The sequence below is a fragment of the Lithobates pipiens genome, unplaced genomic scaffold (genome assembly GCF_037356315.1).
Source record: "Lithobates pipiens isolate NorthernLeopardFrog02 unplaced genomic scaffold, aLitPip1_a1.2 Scaffold_16, whole genome shotgun sequence".
NCBI classification, from domain to species: domain Eukaryota; kingdom Metazoa; phylum Chordata; class Amphibia; order Anura; family Ranidae; genus Lithobates; species Lithobates pipiens.
Window position 1 is genome coordinate 623,680,539 of NW_027507748.1, and position 23,091 is coordinate 623,703,629.

General features: G+C 43.6%; 1 protein-coding gene across 10 annotated transcripts in view; it reads left to right on the top strand.

Annotated features, from left to right (window-relative positions):
- Window positions 1–23,091, top strand: part of FRY (FRY microtubule binding protein) — a 590,409-nt gene that overhangs the window by 541,533 nt on the left and 25,785 nt on the right. For all 10 annotated transcript variants that reach the window (XM_077484108.1, XM_077484099.1, XM_077484100.1 and 7 more), the window contains 4 exons: window positions 4,552–4,752; window positions 11,211–11,372; window positions 17,698–17,861; window positions 19,149–19,335. In XM_077484108.1, coding sequence (XP_077340234.1) covers window positions 4,552–4,752; window positions 11,211–11,372; window positions 17,698–17,861; window positions 19,149–19,335 — 714 coding nt within the window. The remainder of the gene's footprint in view (window positions 1–4,551; window positions 4,753–11,210; window positions 11,373–17,697; window positions 17,862–19,148; window positions 19,336–23,091) is intronic.

Genomic DNA, 23,091 nt, shown 5'->3' on the forward strand with positions numbered 1-23,091 from the left:
AAAAGGCAACTCCCTCCATGTTATTATTATTAAATGACACCATCATCCAAAAAGAAAAAAAAAATTAGAAATAAGTGGCCTTTTAGTACTACTGCATACTAGATTTCTTTAACATATTCAAAGCCCAAGTCTGGGCACCAGAAAATAAATACCCTTGCAGTGGGACCTCCCTGCACTGTAGTGGTTAAAGTGTATGTTCACCTTTTCCCAAAAAATAAAAAGGTAAACTAACACCCCCCCCCCCCATCCACGATGCACTTACCTCCATGGTGATGAACTGCCACTGCCCACACAGCCAGTGTAGCAGTCAAGGCTTTGAAATGCCCTCCCTTTTTCTCCTTTACTTAAGGCTGGGTTCACACTTATGCAAATTGGATGCAAGTTTCCAGGAGAGAGCGTGCCCGGCTCTCAATGGTGCTGGTTCACACAGCTTTCGGGCGGCATTGGAAAAGTGTCCTGTGCGCCTTTGGCTCTGAATCAGGCAGAAATTTGGACCTGATTCACACCTGAATTGGTGAACAGGGACACACCGGACCCCATGCTGTGAGCAGCAGCAAGTGCGAACCCAGCCTAATACTTCTGCGATCGATTCCGCAAAGCAGACACCTGCCAGCACAGACCATTTGGCATCAATGATTAGCTCCTGAAGCTCTAAAGAAAGAGGGGGAAGAAGAGAAGAGAGGGGATTTGAAATCCCTGCACTGCTGTGGCAGGGGCATGTGAGGAGGATGTAGGGTGTGTGTTCATGTTTTAATTTTTTATGAAAAGGTAAACTTACACTTTAAATGCTTTTTATGTCTAAGGTTTGAGGAATAATCTGTAATACTTACCTTGTTATTTGCTCCAGCAGCCATTCACCAAACTGTGTGACCAGTCCCCCGCAGCCTCTTTTCTAAGGAGCTCTGGCCGACCATCACACGTTGATGTTGTCATATGCAATGCAGAATCTGCATTGTATATAAGGACAGTGGTGGCCTGCCTACAATCTGAAGTGTCAAAGAGAAAAGTGTCTCTGGCCAGAGGAACAAGGAATAAGATACGTTTTACAGCCTTTTCGTCTAGCTCCTAGATTTACCGATCATTTATCCTTTGTAGTGCAGAAGGGCCCCACTGAAAGGTTATTTGCTAATTTTGAGAATTCAGCTTTATGCATTTGCAAAGAAAGACATAAACAAAGTTGTCTAATATCTAGAGGAGTTTAAGGTACCCATTGATATAATATAACACAGCTGAGGATTGTGTGTGACTCCTACAAGAGGACATAGGACTGTTGTTTATGTGCCCTCAAGGAAGGCAGATCATACTTGCTACTATATACGCATAGGTATTGTCACTGAGTACAGAAGACAGTGCAGCAATTAAAGTGGAATCCTGGTATAACCCTAACTACTTTTAAAACTGTGCCCTCTCCCCCCCTGCCACCTATACATACTAACCTGTGTAAGAAAGATGTGTATACTTGCCATTCTTTAGGCTGATCCAGCCTAGTCGCTTGACCTCGCCCTCCCCTGTGTCAATCAGCACTACTGCAGAGGAGTGGAGGGAGCACTGACAATGGATGGACCATTGAAGCTTATGAGTGAGGTCACCACTCGAGGCTTTACTAGCCTTTGTCAGAGTGCTCTTTCCTCTTCTGTGAAGCCACTGCTGCCTGACACAGTGAAGCGGGGATCACATGACTGGAGCAGCCTGACAATAGGCAAGCATACAGACCTTTCTTACACAGATTACTGAGAATAGGTGTGAGGAGGGGACACTTTTATGGGTAGTTAGGGTTGTCCTTGAATTCCACTTTATTTTTTGTATGTCATGTGTACAAACTGGGAGACATAGTATAAACTGGAACTCTATGAGGCAGTAATGGAGGTTTTTGTGATATGGTGGATCTGCATGTCAGATAAAACAAGTATGATTCTTTTCTGTACTATCTCATCTCTATGCACATGGCCAGTATAACAAGTAGAATCAGGTAAGCATAAGATAATGTATAAGCTTACAGTGTATGTTACTGTGATATAAAAATAGGGGGACAGTAGCAGGTAAGTGAAGAAAGCAAACCCACCTCCTAGTTCTCCATCTGCTTGTAGTTGCAAGTGCCTTTTAAAGTTAAGAGACATATGCTTTTTTGGCCATATTTCACTTATGGGTTACAGAGTTACAATTTCTTTTGTTCTCCCGTGACCCAGAATTGCCTGTTAGCAGTTGACGGGGCAGAGTCGACTCAGGCTCAGAAAGCATCCCAACAATATTGTTGGGACCTACCCCACTGTCTGACAGCTGGCTCCACCTTTCATTGTGTGGATGAGAGCCAAAGCCAGCCACTCCCGCCCAATCTCCTGCCCAGCACACCATTGGGTGCTGAAGGAGCAGAGCAGACAGAGGAGATTGATAGTCACTGCTCTCTGCTCAAAACAGACCTAGAACTGAGCGATGAGTGGTTATGTGATCACTCTCGATCTTAGAGACGACGTGGGACAGCTGCAGCATCATATAGATGCTCCATCATGGAGGTGAGCATGTATGTTTATTTTTTTTTAATCCCACGTGTGTTCTTCAAGTCCATCCATAAGCAATTTTTAAGCATTTGGTAAAATACTATATGAAATGTAGAACACATACTGCCAGCTCTGTCTGTCTGACCTACCCACTGAAATCAACTATGAGAAACTCCTGAAGAGAAAGCATAGCGACCTTGTTTGGCCCAAGACTGAACAAGAGACAAAGTACAGGTTTGGAAAATTTTAATCGTTAGAATTTGGCACACATAGATCCATCCTGTGCTGGAATATGGGTTTGCTGTGAACCAAATTGCCATGCAGAACAACTGGTTTTGGTGCACTGCCCAAGTGCACAGAAACAAAAAGAAACACAGATTTAGGTCTGCAAGGCATCTATTTTGTAGGTTTGAAAGGTTTCACTAACTCCCATTTGTTCTCTGCAGATACTATAGAGAAAAGCTATATAAACTCATTTAGTTCAGCATACCATAGATAGTGTTGGGTATTAAAGGGGTCCCAATAGCATCTAATTGAAAAACAAATGGATTCCGTCATCCATACAATCTAGGTGATAAGAAAAATCCTCCCCACAGACGCATTGTATTGTGACAGGGGGAACTTTCCGCTGTTAAAATTCACTGATCATCAGATGCAGCTTATTGGCTGCAGCCACCAATCAAAAACATTTTTCCAACAAGCCTGTCTGACAGAAGTCAATTATTAGAATTCTGTCGAGCCAAAGTGGCCACACATGGTTTGAAATTCGGCCAGCTTTAACCTACAAAAAACAATTGCACTTCACCTGTTATCAGTCAAAACCATAAGGGATGGTTGCTGATTGGCTTCTTAGGGATAATGGACGTGCGCTTTCCCTTTATTAAAGTGTATGTATGGCTAAAACTTTTTAAAATATTTTTGGTTAGTGTAGGGAATGAGTGAGACCCCTGTCAGGATTGGATTTTCTGTAATAGAGAGTCACCATGAGAAATAAAGTGGTTGAATCTACCTAGCAGGTGCACATACAGCATGTTGGAGGTATAAGCACACTTTCACTTGTTTACCTATCTGGTTTTTTTTTTTTTTCTTTTTTTTTTTTTACTGAGTTCAATAACTCATGCTCCAGTTTACTCATTCAGCTGAATGAGTCAGAAGAGTAACTCGTTTTACCCCTCTACTTGTTGGAATAAGCATAGGCCCATGTTTAAACTAAAAAACATATAAATAAAAAACCCAAAACCATTGCTGTCATTGTAGCATCAGGGGCTTCTGCAGCAGCATTGGGAGCCATCTGCACAGTTATCCTCTGTCAATAGAGTAGTAAGCTTGATGGCATTAAGACTTACTGTAGCCAAATCTAAAACGTATAACAAAAAAGGTTTTGGCCTTCATACAGTATGTATGGATGTGTAGTGAACTCAAGCACAAAAGTCGTTTCCTGCTTTTCTTTTAATCACAAGGACTACTTCCTTTTAAGTACAGCAAGTAATTAGTACATTGTTTAGAGCATGAGGTACAGGAAGACGGTTCTATGATAATGCTTAGTCTCAAAACCACACACTATGTGCAGCCTGGCCATTTGCTGTGGGCTTTTTGATTATATATCACTTTGCAGAGGCCCCTGGCTGGAAGACGATGCTTGCAAAGATTATGAATCTCTTTGAATTGTAACTTAATTCATTCTGAATGTATCATTGGCTGGCAGTTAGCTGTGGGAAAAAGCAGCCCATGCATTCGCTGATCTTGTGAAAATACAGGATCTTTGAAGACCGGCCAGAGAAACATACTATTCATATGACATCTAATTAAACACTTAGGCACTGGGTGGGTCTGCATGGCAGACATTTTCAGAGAATGGGAACGTGCAGATAAAAACACTCATACACGTCTGAGTGAGAACACTGGAGCCCTTCTGGTTTAAGAGATTATTTCAAAATCACAGATAAGTAAATAGTTTTCACTTGGGAAATCATTTTTATTCTTTGTGTCATAGGATCCTGCGAATGTGCTGTATCAGTGCAGTTTGGTCATCAGCTTCTAATTCTTGTTCTTGCAGGGAGAAAGCATGGATAATTTCAACTGGGGAGTTCGTAGGCGTTCTCTGGATAGTCTGGATAAGTGTGATATGCAGCTCTTGGAAGAAAGCCAGCTGTCGGGAAGCACGCACAGTCTGAGCAAATTGAACCAGGATGACTCTGATGAATCTTCTGAAGAAGAAGATCTTACTACAAGTCAAATTCTGGAATCCTCTGACTTAGTAAGTGTAATGTAATTGTTAGTAGGAATGGGGCAGTAAGTATGGTAAACACACTCCTTTGTGGATTACTAAACCTTTAAAAGCGGTTTTCCAGAATGTAAGTCACCTTTCCGCCTGCGACCACCTTGTACGGTAATATGGCATCATTCCCATGTTAACCAAACTCCTGCAAACACCAAGGGTCCTCCATATAGGTCACACTTGTATCAAATAGAACAGTCCTGCATTGTTTTTCTAATGTACAGAGAATCATAGCGGCAAGGGATCTCCTTATAATATACCAAATGGGGGCATGTTTATTTTATACATTTTCTTTACTAACTTTTATAATATTTTTAATGTATTCACACATATCTTGCCAGATGTTGGAGCTGTAAGCACACTTTCACACATTTACCTATCTGTTTTTGGTTGCTTTGATGAAAAAAGAAAAACTGTTTTTACAGTGTTCAAAAACTCAAGCTTAAGTTTACTAACACAGCTGAATGAGTGGGAGCAGTAACTCATTCCACCCCTACTTGTTGAGATAAACATGAGTCCATATTTAGACTAAAAGAAATAATAAAGAAAAAAATAACTAAACCTTTGACATCATTGTAGCATCAGAGACTTATGCAGCACAAGTGGGTGCCATCTGTACTGTTGTCCTCTGTCATTACAGAAGTAAGCTTGATGGCTCATGTCATATTAATATTCCAATCATATAAATGATACACTATAATGTATATAGTATTTGGGGGTAATGAAGATCTTTCTGTGGAAAGATTGTTGCTCATTCTTTCATTGACAGACACAGCGCTTCCTTATTCAGAACCATATTGTTATATCGCCCCCGAAAGGAGTAGGACACTAGGCAGAAAAAAGACTTGGCTACACCCATGGGCAGTCCTAGGTGATATACACCCCCCTCTCTACTATAGGCCTTCAGTTTTTTTCTGCCTAGTTAGGAGTAAGGACCTAGTTCTCTGCTCGGGATCTCTAGTCCTGGCAAGTTTTTTATTTTTTTGTTTTGTTTTTTATTCCTGGATTTTTTTCCGCCAAGATCTGCAATCAACTGATGGACTGGGCAATGGGCTGGACACTTGATCCCATGGCCTCCCCAGTCTGGCCCGCTAGCGCGAGCAGACTGCTACTACGTGCTAGTTCGGCCGCCACATAGCCCCACTGGACCGGGGCTGGCCCTGTGAGTTAAACGGCCCGCGAGGTCGAATATGACTGGGTCTTGGCTCGAGTCTCAGCGTCCCTCATAGCCTGACAGCCCCCCACTTCAATGGCGAGGATGTTCTGTCTGAAGGGGTGCACACCTGGTCCTGGTATGGTGATGTCCCCTCTCTGCTTGGTGGGTTTGCGGTAGACGCGGGCCCTTCCCTAGGTCGGTCGGTCCTGCAGGTTTTCCCTACGCTCTCTTGCACCCTCACTTCCTGGGGTGGATGGTCCCTGGAGGTCCCCTGGTAGTCCCTCTCCCTCCTCTATATGGGGTAGTGTGGTGCCATGATGGATCCTGGGGGATGGGGCTGAGTACTGGTGGGCAGGGGGTGTGCGCCGCTAGGTGCCGTGCTTACGGGAGGGGGGGGACAGGGCGCTCCCGGGGGTCCGGTGCCCGGATTCTCTTTCCTGGAGTCTGTCAGCCTCGTGTAGTGCGGACATTTTGCCGTAGCCAGTTTCTTTTACCCCTTGTGCCTGCTGATTTCTTATGACTGGCGGCCATGTTTGTGTAGCTCAGTGGCCATTATTTGGTGGTTTTTGTGCTCAGGCATTCGCGGCCATTACTGTGTAGCCTAGGCTGCGTTTCCTAGCAGGCGGAAACTCCTCCTTTTAACCTGGTGCTGACGCCTGTGTTATCCTCTTCCTCGGACACCACGTGTGTGCGGGTCTACACGTGAGGCAGCAAGCGCTACGCCGGTGGGGTGGTGAGTCTGGTGGGGACCCTTCCTCTCTGCTGCAAGCTGTGGGGTGTCCTGGTGTTCCGGTACCGCTACCGACGTGGGGGGTGTCCCTTTACAGTAGTCGCTATTGGTGTGGGGGGGGGTCCCTTCATCCCCTATGGAGTATCAGGAGCATGTTTCCCCACCTGACCCCTTATCAGAGGCTGCAGGTCCCTCTGGGTCTCAGCCACCCATTGACACACTGAGGAAGGCCCTGGAGTCCTTTGTGTCACGGGTGGAGGTGTCTCTTAGATGGCGGACTAGCAAGTATCATCCCCAGCCTTCCCCTGCTTCATCTGTCTCGACAGATCCTGAATCTGATTCAGCTGCCATGGACGGGGCCCACCCTGCGGGATCTGTGGCCGTGCTACTAGATTTTTCAGAGAGTGAGGATGATTCCTCTGCCCCGGTGGCTACGCACGAGAAGGCGCTGGTGGATGCACTGATTGCATCTGTGTGGGAAACTTTAAAAATGGAGGCTGAGGTGGAGGAGCCGGACCCTTTTGGCACTCACAAGCCGTCTCGTACTGCAAAAGTGTTCCCTTATCTCTCCTTTTTTGACAAGTTTGTCTATACGGAATGGGAGCTTCCAAAACCTCCCTTTTGCGGTCCCAAAGTGCTTCGCTCTGTGTTATCCTTTTGAGGAGAGTCTTCTCAAGAAGTGGACGACTCCACCTATGGTGGATCCCCCGGTCTCTTGATTGAACAAAGCCACCATGATTTCGTTTGAAGACTCTCCGGCTTTTAAAGATCTGGCTGACAGGAAGGCAGAATCTTTAAGCCGTACTATGTTCACTAATGCGGGTTCGGCGCTTCGGCCGGTCCTGGCCATTGCCCTGGTGTCTCAAATGCTGACAGAGTGGGTGAAGCTGCTGCGTGTGACCTGGGGGGGGGGGGTGATCCGTTTCCTTCTGCCTTCACTGAATTGGCGGACCAGCTAGTCCAGGGGCTGCAGTTTGTCTGCGATGCCTCTTTTTTATGCAACTCCCTTGCTTTCCAAGCTGTCTGTTTCAGCGGTAGTGCTTCTGCGGGTATTGTGGCTGAAGTGTTGGACTGCGGACCAGGCCTCTAAAAAAGCCCTAGCTGATCTGCCTTTTCAAGGCGATCATTTGGAGCCACTCTGTATGATATCTTTAAGAGTGTCACGGGGGGAAGAGTACTTTTCGTCCACAGTCAAAAAAGAAGGGGAAGGAGCCACGTCACAAGCGTGATCCTGCCTTTTCAGCACACAAAGTTTTTTTTCGTCCCTGAGGGTCCACTGATAAAGGCTCAAAGTCTTTCAAGCCCTCCTTGGGAGGTTCCAAGCGACCCTGGTCAGAAAAACCGAGAGCGGGGTTCTCCAGACCTCCGTCCAATCTGTGTCTGTCTCCAGACCACTTGTTAGCCATCCGGGGCACAGTGCAAGGCCTGTTGCTTCAAAGGGCATGGTTCTGGTGTTTCCAGGGTTTTTATTCAAACCTTTTACAATCCCCAAAAAAGAGGGTATGGTAGGTCCAATTCTGGACCTCAAGGTCCTGAACCACTTTGTGCGGGTGCAGAAGTTCAGAATAGATTCCATTCGCTCCGTGGTGGCATCTCTTCATCAGGGGTACTTTTTCCGATATGTGCACAACACCAGCGGTTCCTCTGCTTTGCTGTGGGAGAGAATCATCAGTTTGCGGCGTTACCCTTTGGTCTCGCCTCCGCTCCCCGGGGCTTCACCAAGGTGTTGGCCTGGTTGGAGTTCATGGCGCAGAGATGTACACTCACCCTTGCAAATAGACACAGCCCACGGTAACAAAGAGATAAGCTACCTGGGCTGTGAATCTGTGCACGGGGGCTTGACAGGAATTTGCCAAAGGATTGTGCAGGTAAAGCCGTAGTCAGGGATTCCAGAAGTCAGAATAAACGATATACAAGCCAGGGTTGGAAGCCGGGGTCAGTCTTGGAACACTGTAACTTGAACACAGGAACCTTTGGCGACAAGAGACAATGAACTGACCCAGCCCTCAGTGTGAAACAGGGTTTTATACCCAGCTAATTAGGTAACCTGCCACAGCTGATCCAAGAGTGACAGGTACAAACAGAATTGCCCACAGTACTTTATGCAAAACTACGCATGGCTGGAAAGCAGGCAGAATAGAACTGAGGTGTGGCTCAGAGGTAAAGAAACAGGAGCAAGAACAAACAGTCATTAGTTCAATACCACCTAGAGCCACTTGGGGCGCAACCACGCCTGGCTATCTAAAAGACACGGTAGGGACCATGACATGGCCCCAGTTCTGGTGCTGCGGCTCCAGCGGGCAACCTTCTGTTGCAAGCCCCAGTGACCCTGAGGCGCGACGTGGAGATCGCTATTCAGACTCTATTTTAGGTGGCTGATAAATTACCAAAAGTCTGCGCTGATTGCAGTTCAGAAATTTTATCTGTGTCTGACTCTGGATTCCGCACTGGCCAGAGGGTTCCTTCCACAGGACAAACTCCAGAAGTTAAAGGCGGCAACCCGCTTACTGCTGTCCAGCAGGTGGTTCTCCGTGTGGACTGCCATGCGGGTGTTAGGCCTGATGGTGTCTATGTTCGGGGCAGTCCCGTTTGCTCCGTTCCATACGAGACCCCTACAAAAGGAGATTTTGTTAAAATGGGACAAATGTCCAGGGTCTCTGGACAGTCAGATTCGGCTGAGCCAAGGAACCAAAGGGTCCCTGATCTGGTGACTTCATTCCCCAGCTCTTCGGCAGGGGAAATCCTTTCTCCCTCTGTAGTGGATGGTGGTCACCACCGATGCCAGTCTGTCCAGATAGGGAGGATTCCTGGGCCTGGGCTCGCCTCAGGGTCACTGGAAGCTGGAGGAATCCAGGCTACCTATCGACATCTTGGAACTCCGGGCGATCGACTGTCTGGATCATTGGACAGATCGACTTCAGGGCTCCTGATACAGATCCAGTCGGACAATGCTATGGCGGTGGCCAAAGTCACCCACCAGGGAGGAACAAGGCGTGTGTTAGCGGGCCTGAAAATAGCAGCCATTCTCCGGTGGGCAGAGCGTTTTGTCCTGGCCATCTCCACTGTCCACACTACGGGGGTGGACAACTGGCAGGTGGATTACCTCAGTTGACAAGTGTTGGACCAAGGGGAGTGGTCCCTTCATCAAGAGTTATTTCAACAGATATATCTGTGTTGGGGCTCTCCAGAAGTAGAATTGATGGCATCCTGGATCAGCAGGAAGGTGTAGAGGTTTGTGGCCATGTCTCCGGACCCTCTGGTGGACGCCTCAGACGCTCTGGTGGCTCAGTGGGGCCAGTATCGTCTGATCTACGCCTGTCCTCCTCTTAAGCTTCTGCCTCGGCTGTTACGCAGAATCGAGGCCAAAGGAATCCCAGTCATTTTTAGTGGCCCCGGACTGGCCTCGTCGGTCCTGGTATGCTGACCTGGTGCATCTGGTCAGACTCACCGGGGTAGCTGCCTCTCAGGGAGGATCTGCTATTCCAAGGGCCGATCTACTCTGCTTTACCGTCACTGGCTTTAACGGCCTGGCAGTTGAAAGCCAGATGTTGAAGGATAGAGGCGATGAGTGCCTCCTGGGCCTTCTGTCATCAGGCGTCAGTGATGCAAGTGTGCAAGGCAGCCACCTGGTCATTGGTGCACACTTTCACAAAATTTCACAAAGTGGATGTGCTGGATGCCTCTTTTGGCCACAAGGTTCTGCAGGCTGTGGCCTAGAGGGTTTTTCCCTCATGAATGGGTTTTCTTGCTGTTCGGATTGGGCTCCAGTTGTTCTTGTTGAGCTCCAGATTGTCTGGTTGGCCTGTTTTTTTTGTTTTTTTGGTTGGCTGACCCACCCCTCATGTTTGGCACTGCTTTAGGACATCCCTATGATTCTGAATAAGAAAGAGCTGACTATCAATGAACAAATGAGAAAATAGGATTTTTTACTTACCGCAAATTCCTTTTCTCTGAGTTCATTGACAGACACTGCACCCATCCCTCTATGGAGTTTTTAATGCTTCTGACACTGCTTGTGACAAAACTGAAGGCCTATAGCAGAGAGGGGGGTGTATATCACCTAGGACTGTCTACGGACATAGCCAAATCTTTTTTCTGCCTTGTGTCCTCCTCCTGTAGGGGGCAATATAACCCTATGGTTCTGAATGGAGGGAGCGCTGTGTCTGTCAATAAACTCAGAGAAACGGATTTTACCGTAAGTCAAAAATCCTATTTTACTAACAAAACACAGCAATACAGTAGATGCCCATGGTGCCACTCTTCCTATGAAAGCTATAGTCTGACAGCTGGAAATTCTCAGCCAAGCTTTTTTCGCCAATGTGGTGGCCTGTAAAGGTCAGCTGCCATTGTGAGGACCCCAAAACTGCCTGATTGTGACCTAGTTCTTTTGAAATTACAATTGATGTGATACTCCAGGAGAATTTACGTCTGTTGATTTTTTTTTTTTCATTGGTAATTGTTTTTTGGTTGCAGTGAAGCTTAAACAAAAAGTAAAGGTTTACAATTTTGGATCTAACGTTTGTGCCATGTTGTTTGCCTTTTCTGTTGTAGATCATAAGCCTTTCTCCTTCTGAAGAGACAAATCACATGGAGTCTCCCTCCACATCATGTGACACAACCTCTGCTGACCCCCATTCCCTTAACACAAGAACCTCTAGTTTTGATGCATCTTTGCCTGAAATCACTAATCCACTCTTATCTGAGGAATCTAAGGTGATGGAGTTTTGGTAGAAATCAAATCTTTGCAATGAATGCTTCTCTCAGCTGATTTACCTGTAACCCCAATGACAGCATAGCAGGATACTAACATATAGACTGGATGATTACTATTAAGCTCTCTGTGGCAGGAGGGGTCCAGGACATTGTGCTGTCCACTTTCAGCAACAAAGGGTTTAATAATGATTCTACTAACTTTTTGGTCTAAGATGATGGTAGACCCTTTACATAGAAGTAAATGTTGCCTATATTTCACATGTATCTTTTATTGCCAAATTAATATGGGTGACTAAGCTTCAAGCTCTCCTTCATAAAACGGAAGACCTCTTTATGGGTGTCTTATGATGTTCTGTGAGGACCAATTTTTAGAATACCTCTGTTAGATATAAACCTTATATTCTTCTTAGAATTGCTTTTCCAAGTTGAAAACACTTGTGTTATTAATGTTATAATATTGAAATTACATATTTTATAATTTTTTTAAATACAATTATATAAAATATATGCACTATCTATGTGTGTACGGACCCCCATACATGGGAGAATCTGAAAAGTTGGCAGTGATCAGTGAGATATTTGCACCTGATCACTGGGATCTACCAGTATAACCATTTGCACTCCAGTCTCTGGGAGTTTCGTGCTCAATAGCACCAAATATATATGTGATAATCTGCACAGCAGGCTTCAATGCATGTCTAGGATGCCAGTGGTAGCCACATTCTCCATTTCATTTCTATGCCCGCACACTTAAAACTGGTTGCTGTGAGTAACCTAATTCTTTGTTACCCTTGCTCAATAAATGAAAACTAAAAACTGCATTTTCTGAGCATTTCAAGCTTTTATACAAATTGAATTATTTTATTTTTTTAAACAAAGTACATCATTTATAATGCAGACTCGCTTTGTGAGCTAAATTGCTTATTTGCATTAGTTTACCAAAAGGCCTAAATTTCCCTTGGTTTTATAATGGCTCCCCCATTGAATATAAAGTGTTGGCGAGATTCTTAAAAGTTGACTAAAACAGGACTAGACTATTTGTGGTATGGCCCTTAACTGCAGATCTGATATGCATAAGTCAAGCTAGAAGCAGCAGAAAAATGGTTGGCATTAATGAATAGGAAAAAATCCCTGAAATGTTAATCAGAAATCATTCTTCAGTTATATGTACGCTTGCAGTATTTGCACTGTGCAGTGTAAAAAAAAAAAAACCTTAAGCATCTAATAAAAAAATAATAAAAAAAAGAGAGTAACCAGCAGAGACCAATCGGCAATCGCTGTTTATTGCAGCAGGATTTTTTATTTTTTTTTTATGCATATTACATGTGAAATATGGACATATTGCTATAACTTCCAAGTTTGTCTCTGGTTTATTTAAATGTCTAAATCCCTTTCACCTAACATTTCTGACACTGATTTAATAACAACGGTACTACTGAGTTTGATTTCTATTAATGTTGATGTGTTGCATGTTGCACTATGAATTGCACAACATATAGTAGGCATAAAATGCCTTGTTTGATGTGGGCTGCATGTCCTCTACGTGATTTTGTTTCTGTGTGGGAGCCTATTGTGCACCAAGCACATTTGAATCAATGCATGTTGTTCTGGCTCGCTGTCAGAATATTCAATTCCGACCACAGTATTTTGCTAGATTCGCACAAAAACTGCACTATGCTGCTGTTTGAAAAGATCGGTGCATTGGAGACTCAATTCTTTCATTATCAAAGGTTGGTGAAAGTTGAAAATGTTTTCTTTCCTGTTTGTGAGCACGAAACAAACTGCAGCATATTCTGTACATAACACATTGCAACTGAGACGAAATGTTAGCATGAGTACAATGACGCCTTCATACATGCAATTGTGACTGAACTTTGCTGTAGTCACACAAAACCACATCTGTTTTTATAGTGTACAGTGCTTTTATACAGGCGCATTTTGTATAGATGAACAGTCTTAGAATGTTAACTCACAATGAAAGGGTAATGTTATAGTTGAGGATGGGCAACCAATGGCATTCAAGTTAGTGGATAGCTTTATTAACAATGTTCAAATTATTGCTGTTTAGCTACAGTTTATATATTATTATGCATTTGTGGTGGTTCATGCTCCCAGTTATGCTGTTAATGAATTATGTATTTCCCCTGATTCAGCACAATACACCAATCGCTGTTTAAGCTCCCGGGTCAGCGGGCCTTATCCCAGTGGCTCAGGAAGCACATGTAGCTCTCAGAAACTTTGATGTTCCTCTGGGCAACTTCTTTGCTGGAACCCTTCTCTCTGCTACTTGGCCAATTTATGCATATGTCATTATTACACTCTATATAAAAGTTTAATGTTTTTAACCCCTTTTGTGCCCAAAGGTCATTGAAGCCTAGACGTCCTGTCCAAATTTAGCAGTGTGGACAAACTTTGGTTAACTTGACTAGAACGCTATGACTGAGCAAACCACTTAAATAATTTTTAGATTTTCTTTAACCAGTTCCCGACCGGCGCACGCTGATGTACGTCAGCAGAATGGCACGGGCAGGCATATTGGCGTACAGGTACGTCCATTTTTATATGCCTCCCTGCCATTGCGTGCACGCCGCCGGCGTGCCGGTCGGGACCCCCGTGAGTCCGGTCGTGGGTCCCATGGACTCAATCACCACGGGGATACCCGCTATCGCCTCACGGGGCGGCTGAACGGGAAGCTGCCGCTGTAAACGGCATCTCCCCGTTCTACCTAGCAACAAGTGACGCTGATCTCTGCTCCATGTGATTGGAGCAGAGATCAGTGTTCACTAACACAAAGCCCAGCCCCCCACAGTTAGTAACACGCCCCTAGGAACACTTAACCCCTACACTGCCACCCCCTGGTTACCCCCTTCACTGCCAGTGTCATTTACACAGGAATCAGTGCATTTGTATAGCACTGATTGCTGTATAAATGACAATGGTCCCAAAAATGTGTCAAAAATGTCTGCTGTGTCCGCCATAATGTCGCAGTCACAATAAAAATCGCTGATCGCCGCCATTACTAGTAAAAAAAAAAATTATTAATAAAAATGCCATAAACTAGCCCCTATTTTGTTAACGCTATAACTTTTGCGCAAACCAATCAGTAACCGCTTATTGCAATTTTTTTTATTTATTTTTTTTACCAAAAATACGTAGAAGAATACGTATCGGCCTAAACTGAGGGAACTTTTTTTTATATATTTTTGGGGGATATTTATTATAACAAAAAATAAAAAAGAATGCGTTTTTTTTTTCAAAATTGTCGCTCTATTTTTGTTTATAGCACAAAAAATAAAAACCGCAGGGGTGATCAAATACCACCAAAAGAAAGCTCTATTTGTGGGAAAAAAAGGACGTCAATTTTATTTGGGAGCCACGTCGCAGGACCGCGCAATTGTCAGTTAAAGCGACGCAGTGCCGAATCGCAAAAAGTGGTCTGGTCTTAAGCCAACAAAATGGTCCGGTCTGAAAGTGGTTAAAGGACATATTAGGATTTGGTTTGGAACACTGTATTAATAAAAACCCTGCTCTGTTTTAATTATTATTTTTAGCATTTCTGAAATTCATGTATTGTTCTACAATTTTATCAGACAATTACAATATTAAACTGGCTAAAACCATGGTTTTCTGAATGAAGCCTTCAGCTTTCATATGATCACTATGTTATAGCTGACATAGGAACCAAATGATCAAGAACCACTCTAGCTGGTTCCATATCCATGTGGAAGGAAGCTGTCAGTGACAGGCAGGTTTTATAGCTAACAGCTGAGCTTTAAAATTATTCACAACAATTTCTTAGAAACCTCCTTTTGTGTGACCATATGGACTAATAGTCAAACTGATTTTACCTGTGCCAATTGATCTTCCATCAAGATTATATGTAATACATCTACAGTTGTGCTCATAAGTTTACATACCCTAGCAGAATTTTTGATTTCTTGGCCATTTCGAACACAACACTGGAAATCTTATACACTCCGGTACAGGAAGACTTTGCTGTTTTGACACAACAGCGGGTAAGGAGGAAAAAGTTGTCACCACTGCGGAGGTGGCCATTTTGTTGATTAGTATTGGAGTGGACTAACGGTATCAGCTCATAATACTGTGTACCGGATTGTATACGGTTGCCGTTGTGTCAAAACAGCAAGCCATCAAAATATCCAATTACTGATGGTTTACAGTAACCAGAAGGGAGGTAATTGGAGATCTTGATGAATTGCCTATTTTGACAGAACACTGGCATCCAGCCCAGCCACTCAGCGAGCCGATGAGAGCCTGAGCCGACCACTCCCGTCCCCTCCACAGCTGACAGTCACCAGCTCTCTGCTCAGGGAGCTGTGAGAAAAGAGTGATCGGTGGTGTTCGATTGCTTGGTTCTCAGTGCAGAGGCGCCGGGGACAGATGCAGCATCCACCTTGGTAAGTATGATTAAAAAATAAATTATTCCCATACTTCTCTTTTAATAAATGCTAAAATGTTTGCTGTGGTTTATCAAACTGTCTGAGCTTAAGTATTTATTAGATGCAAACACAAAGGTTATAAGGCTACATTCACTCTGGGGAACTGCCCCAGTGTGAATGGCAGCAGCAGGAATTTACGGATTCCCCCTGTTGTGTTGAGCGGCTAGCCGTGGCCACTGAGCCCATATACTTCAATGAAGGCTGTTCACACAGCTAACAATTATCTGCGGTGATTGCTGCTAGACACCCAGCAGCAATCGCCACAGGTAATCACTGGCTGTTCGAACAGCCACAAATGGCTGCACCAGCTGACAACCTGTCATTAAAGCGTACAAGTTTGGCATCCATAGCTAGCCGCTAAACACAGCTTCAGGAATCAGTAGATTTCTTCCACTGCCAGTCATGCTGGGGCAAACCACCTGTCTGAATTCAGCTTAAAAGAGCAAAAGCAAGAAATAGTTATTGCGAAAGACAGGAAAATACACAATCATAGAGCATTGTGTGTATATCTTAGGGGATTGCGCCTCCCACTCACTATTTTACCCACCCCCTTCTAAATAAATTATGCTTAATACGTAAATTCACTAAATGATCACTGTGCCCCCATATTATCCAAAATATATACACAAGACATTAATTTATATTTGCAAAAATAGCGTCCTTATTCGATATTTTAATTCAACCGCTCCAACTGTGCCGTCTTAATCACCATTCCAATCACAGAGCAGCTGCTTAAGACTGCACCAAAGGGTCAGTCCATCAAAGGTGTTATTTCATTTTTTATGTGGAGTTTGGTCAACTTTTCCAAAAGATTTGTAAATGTTGTGTATATATCTCTTGCCTATAGTTCCTGTCCACCTTGGAAACAGAATTTTCCAGCTACAACCGGAATAGCTCTATTTCTCCTTGAAAAATAATGAAAAAATAATTCTCCAGGGAAAGTGGGACTGCTTTAGGATTGATGTAGCAGGTGTGCTGACTTGGGGAACACAATGCAGATATACATATAATGCAGGAGACCTTGAGAACTATTTAAAAAAAAAAGGAATTTAAAGGGAACCTGAGCATAAACATGTGCCAGTTTTATGGCATTTTTTATTAATAATTAATTTTTTACTAGTAATGGCGGCGATCAGCGATTTTTATAGTGACTGCGACATTGTGGTGGACACATCGAACATTTTTGACACATTTTTGGGACCATTGTCATTTATACAGCAATCACTGCTATATAAATGTAGTGATTCCTGTGTAAATGGCACTGGCAGTGAAGGGGTTAACCAGTGGGTGGCAGTGTAGGGGTTAAGTGTTCCTAGGGGTGTGTTACTAACTGTTGGAGGCTGGGCTTTGTGTTAGTAAACACTGATCTCTGCTCCAATCACATGGAGCAGAGATCAGCGTCACTAGTTGCTAGGCAGAACGGGGAAATGCTGTTTACAGCGGCATTTCCTCGTTCAGCCGCCCCGTGAGACGATCGCTGGTATGCCCGCGGCGATCGAGTCCACAGGACCCGCGATCGGACTCTCGGGGGACGCAAGTGCGCCGCCGGCGGTGCTCTCGCGATGGCAGGGCGGCATTAAAGATTGGATGTACCTGTACGCCAATATGCCTGCCCGTGCCATTCTGCCGACGTACATCGGCGTGCGCCGGTCGAGAACCCGTTAATGCTGCTTTCATTTGTATTGAATGAGACTCAGTGTAACTCAGAAAAAAGGTTAGGGGTAATCCTGTTACTATGTGCCCCAACATGGTTCGTCTTTTAGAAACTTCTGTGCTCTGTGTCAATGCATATCAAAGTTTTACGAATACCTGTCTAGTTGCTTGATCTAGCTAATATTTAAATTTCTTGATTCCTTATCTTATAGGCTGATGCTGTTCTTGATGAAGATGATGCAACTGTACAAGAAGATGACCTATCGGGGTCAATGAGTGAAATGCCAGTTGTGTTTGAATGTAATGACAGCTTTAACCTAGAAATGGCTGAGGAGGAGAAGGATGACCGAATCATGGAGCATTTTGCACTGACAGGGTAGGTTATATTTATGTGAGGTGGTTCTTCATGGAAAATGGCTGAATATATAAAAAAAGAGTAATAATAAAGTAAAAGATCCAGACCTCAAGTGCCTAAACAGATTTATACTGACAAATGTAGCCATCATACCTTAACTGTTATGACTTACTATTGGCAATTTGTGTGCACATTGACTGAGCTCTAAGGTATCCCTCCGTCAGCACCTGTACCACTACTGTGTCCTGTAGGGACTTGGGGATTGGTGGAAAGAGCCACAGCACTCTGCTGGGATGTATAACTGGAACAAAGATTGGAATTTCATTGGTAAACACCATGATGGGAAATTAAGGAAAAACTCCCTGACTACCAGGCTGCAGAATGCAGTAAAATTTGTCAAAAGCCCTAATGTTTTGCTGTTGCTTTGAAATTTTCTCCCCTTCACACTGTGTGCCCCCAAATTTTCGTTGATGGTCATAGCTGCTTCCTGTTTGTAGACTCCCAGTCTCCCAATAGACCCACTGACTAACTTAAACTGGCTATAACAGATTCCTCCGTCCATACAAACAAGGTGAGCGAATCGATAATTCTACCCCACCAACCTTGACATTGTGATCTGACAGCGGGAACCACTTCTCTCAGAATACACTTCAGTGGCCACAGCTTCTCCAACAAGTTTTCCAACTTGTCAGTTTGACAGAATTTGATTTATTGATTGTCTTCTGTCAAACAGGGATGGCCACACACTGATTGCATTTTGGCCGGTCTCTACTGATCTGAGCAAATTTCAATCCATCTATGCCCAGCTTTATATTGTGTTTTATATGCTCCTTGGCCTGCAGGAAGTGTCAGTCACAGCTTCTGTGTGCTGCATGTATTGCACAACTTCCTTAGAGCCAGTTTCATTTGAATGAAAAAAAATTACTGCAGAGCCCACCCCGTGCACACGAAATCTTACCTAGGAGCCAGAAACTGCATCTAACAGTATGTGCTTTGTAGTGAGTGGAACTGATTTGCTTTGTTCGTTATTGTATTAGTTGGTAATGTGTGCTGTGCTGTAGTGTCCAAAAGCAGTAGGGACTTCAAACACATGCAACATGGTTTGATATCTTCTACTGTTAACATTTAGGAGTAGCTGGGAGTATTCGTTTTAGGTAGCCATAATGTATTCTAATTAGCAACTGCTGTTGAATGGACCTTTGCTGCGTTAATGTGCTAGTTGCTCCTCCCACACACCAGTGCAGTGCAATATAAAAAGATCAAGAATGGTTATGTGTCCTATTTTTTTTTCTTTCTTTACATTTTTAGCTTTGGAGATGGGGACAGGATAACCCCTCCTCCATCACCCTTCTTCTCGGCTATCCTGGCTGCATTTCAACCAACAGCATGCGATGATGCAGAGGAAGCATGGCGAAGCCATATCAATCAACTAATGTCAGATTCTGATGGGTCCTGTGCAGTTTACACATTTCATGTTTTCTCCTCCTTATTTAAGGTGAGTTCTGATTTAAATTAGGTGTATTATATAGTAATGAAGATGTCTAGAGTTCTTATAAATGTATGTTTTCTATTCAAAGTTTGTTGGCCTGATGTATTAGGATGGAACACTGGAAGGACCATGTTATTGTGCATAGTAGCCACTCAGAGATGAGCTTTCATTAGAAAAACTGTGGCTTTTATAAATTGAAAACAAAGAAGATAAGACACTGCACTCCAAGAAAAACACCTCAGGTGTAAACAAGAATTAGAGCGGATTCAGCCCAACTACTCTCAGGCCACTCCTCCTATGTATTTCACCATGCCCACAGTGCTTGGTCACAGCCCTAGGACTTAGCCCCGTGGGTGGGGTAAAATGCATTAGGGGTGTGGCCTTGGAGGAGTTGGGCTGAAGCTGCTCTTATTCTTCTCTAAACCTAAGCTGTTTTTCTTAGCGTGCGACATCTCATCCTCTCTTTTCAAGTGTGTATACTGAGCTGGGACAGTGCTGGCACCCAGAATCAATGCGAGTCTCCAGAGTATAACAGGATGACAGTTTGGAGTGGCGCTCACCGTTCATTTATGTTATAAATTGATAATTATAAAATAATTGGAATAATAAATAATAATATAAAAATAATCACAAAAATTGGGACGCCATGTAAAACCTGCAAACGAATAAACTTTCAGCATCGATGGCTCCTTTCCAGATGTGCAAGCTGCCCATTCCATAAACACTAAAGCATCCCCATATCATCAGAGATGTAGGCTTTTGAACTAAGTGCTGATAACCAGCTGGAAGGTTCCTCTCCTCTTTAGTCAGGAGGATACGCACCCATGGTTGCCAAAAAGAATATCAAATTTCAATTTGTCTGACAACAAAACAGTTTTCCACTTTGCAACAGACCATTTTAAATGAGCTTTGGCCCAGAGAAGACTGTGGTGTTTCTGGATCTTGTTCAGATATGGCTTCTTCTTTTCATGATAGAGCTTCACCTTGCATTTGTGGATGGCACAGCAAACTGTGTTCACAAATAGTGATATTTGGAAGTATTTCTGAGCCCATGCAGTAATGTCCATCACAGAATCATGCCTGTTTTTAATGCAGCCTCAGCCGAGGGCCTGACGATCACAGGCATCCAATATTGTGTTTCAGCCTTGTCCCTTGTGCACAGAGATTTCTGCAGATTCTTTCAATCTGAATGTTGATAATGTGTACTGTAGATAATCATATATTCAAAGTCTTTGCAATTTCATGTTGAGGAACATTACTCTGAAATAGTTTGACAGTTTTTAGATGCAGGTTTTACGGATCGGTGAACCTCTGGCCATCTTTACTTTTTAGACACTCTGCTTCTCTAAGATGCCCTTTTTATACCCAATCGCGTATATGACCTGTTGCCAATTAACCTAATTATTTGCAAAATGTTTTTCCTTGTTTGTGGCAGATCTTCCTTGCTAGTACCACTTACTTTGCCAGCTTTTCCCAACCTTGTTACAACTTTTTTGAGAATTGTTGCTGCCATCAATTTTGAAATGATTATTTTCTTAAAATGGTACATTTTACAAATATAAACATTTAATATATTTTCAATTTTCTATTGTGAAAAAAATAAGGGTTTATGAGATTTGCAAATCCTTACATTCTGTTTTTATGTAGATTTTACACTGTCACAAATCTTTTGGAATTGGAGTTGTAGTATTATTATTAGTAATAATATTTTCCAAGAACACACAGGATTGTTCTGAAAAGGTTTTGGATACAGCAAGTCTGGGTGTTATTAAAGGGCACTAATGAATATTACTTTAGGCATGCAACAATACTGTCTGACTACACATAAAAGGCTTATCCACCTAGAAGCAGATTGTGACATGCAAGTTGTCCATTGTTTTTCTGCTGTACTGTATAGAATTCCTTGAGAGACATTTATCAACCAAATAAGTGACAAATTTAAATGCAAATTAGAATGCCTGATGGTCTTTGTTACAGTTTTTATATATATTTACGATATCTGCACCTGTAAACGTGAGTAGACAAGTGAAAAAGACTTGACAATTTACCACTGTAGATGAGAAATTTAGGGTGCACTCACACTAGCCCTTTTAACTGGGTGCCCTTTGGGGCATTTGTGTACTGTGAATGCTCTGAACCGCCCCCCAGGACTGGTTTATCAAACCATGCCCGGGACCACTTGGAACAAGTGGTATTATCACATACCTGGTGGTAGAGCCTGATATGCAGAAGAAGGCTTCTGTTACACCTCTGACTCGAGAACCCTTGATAAAGCAGACAGAATGTGTGGGAGTGCAGAGTGGCATGAATGCCTGGCAGGATCGCTGGTGCTGGAGCTGTCTGGGAACTTCTGATGACAACCTGGGAGGACCACCAACAAGTAAGGATACCAGGAACAGCAAGTAGGCTGAAGACTGGAGCAGGCTGGTAGTGGGACACAGCAGCTATACAGTGAGTGTTCTGTAGGTAGGAATGCAGGCAGGTGCAGGCAGGCCGGGTCATACACAACCAGGCAGATGCGGAGGCTGGAGCGAAGTCGAGGTACAGGCTGGGTTGGTAGCAGGCGGGCAGCGAGGTAACCAGAGGAATAGGCAGAAGCAGCGTCAGAGAAAAGCTGGGGTTGGATGCAGGCGGATAGCAGGAGTAGTAAATAACAAGCCAAGTTGGCAGCTTGAACAGATTTCAAGGTAGCAGGAATCACATGGAACCCTGTAGACTAGACAGCATTGATCCTGGGTACTTGACTCATTAAAAAAGCCCAACTGACGGCAAGAACTGTCGCAATGTGCACGCACGCCCACAACCATTTGCATCCGGGACTCTGTTTTGCGCATCTGCACGCGCCGTGTGGCTTTCTTCATTGGGATGTGGAGAACAGGCATTCTTCTGCGTATGCTATCTTGGTTGCTGGCGTGCCTTTCCTGACAGGTATAGGGAACAGTTCACTGGCGATTCGGTACAGTTTGCTGCACTCTGTGTGTGAACAAACCTATAATCCTGGTCCTCTCCTGTATGTTACACTTTTGCGATGAGTTGTGCATGCCAGCAGAGTACAATTACAGGAGTTTAAAGGGTTTTTCCAACTATAAAACTTAGAATGGTATTCAAGAGATGGTCTACAATCTTTTCATGGGAATAAACAGCCCCATTGAGAATTTTGTAGGCGAGAACTTATAAAATTGTAGTTTCACTGAAAAGTAATTTGGTGAAAATATTACATTTTTTTGAGGGAATAGATATGGCTCTGAAACTGAGTCATAGATTCTGCAGAATCAGACTAAGCACTGGAGAACTTCTAGAACTTTGTGTTGTTCAGTTTGAACTTTCCAATATATATATTTCAGTTTAGAGGAAATCTGTTCCAACAATGTTTAACATGCAGCAGATAGATGCAATTATGGTACATGTTTGTGCCAAGTTTGTCAGTGCCTTGCTCAATGTTACAGCATAATGCTAAATTCATTTGAAGGCATCAGAAATAGACTAGAATCAAAGAACTGCACAATTCAGAATTGTTTATGTGGAACATGTTGGAGCCTTGTAAAAAAGGAAAAGCAAACATTTCCTTGCATTGTTTTTTTTCCTTTCTCATTTTCTGGAAAAATGTTAAATATTTCTTTGAGTTCAGATTGTTTTGTGTAGTTAGCAGTGTGCTTCAGCCGTCTGTATTTTTCTTTCTCTGTGAAAGCACCTGACCTCCACTGGACTGCAGAGGCCATAGTCACTGCTTTCAGAGAGTACTACAAACAGGAGATGATCAAA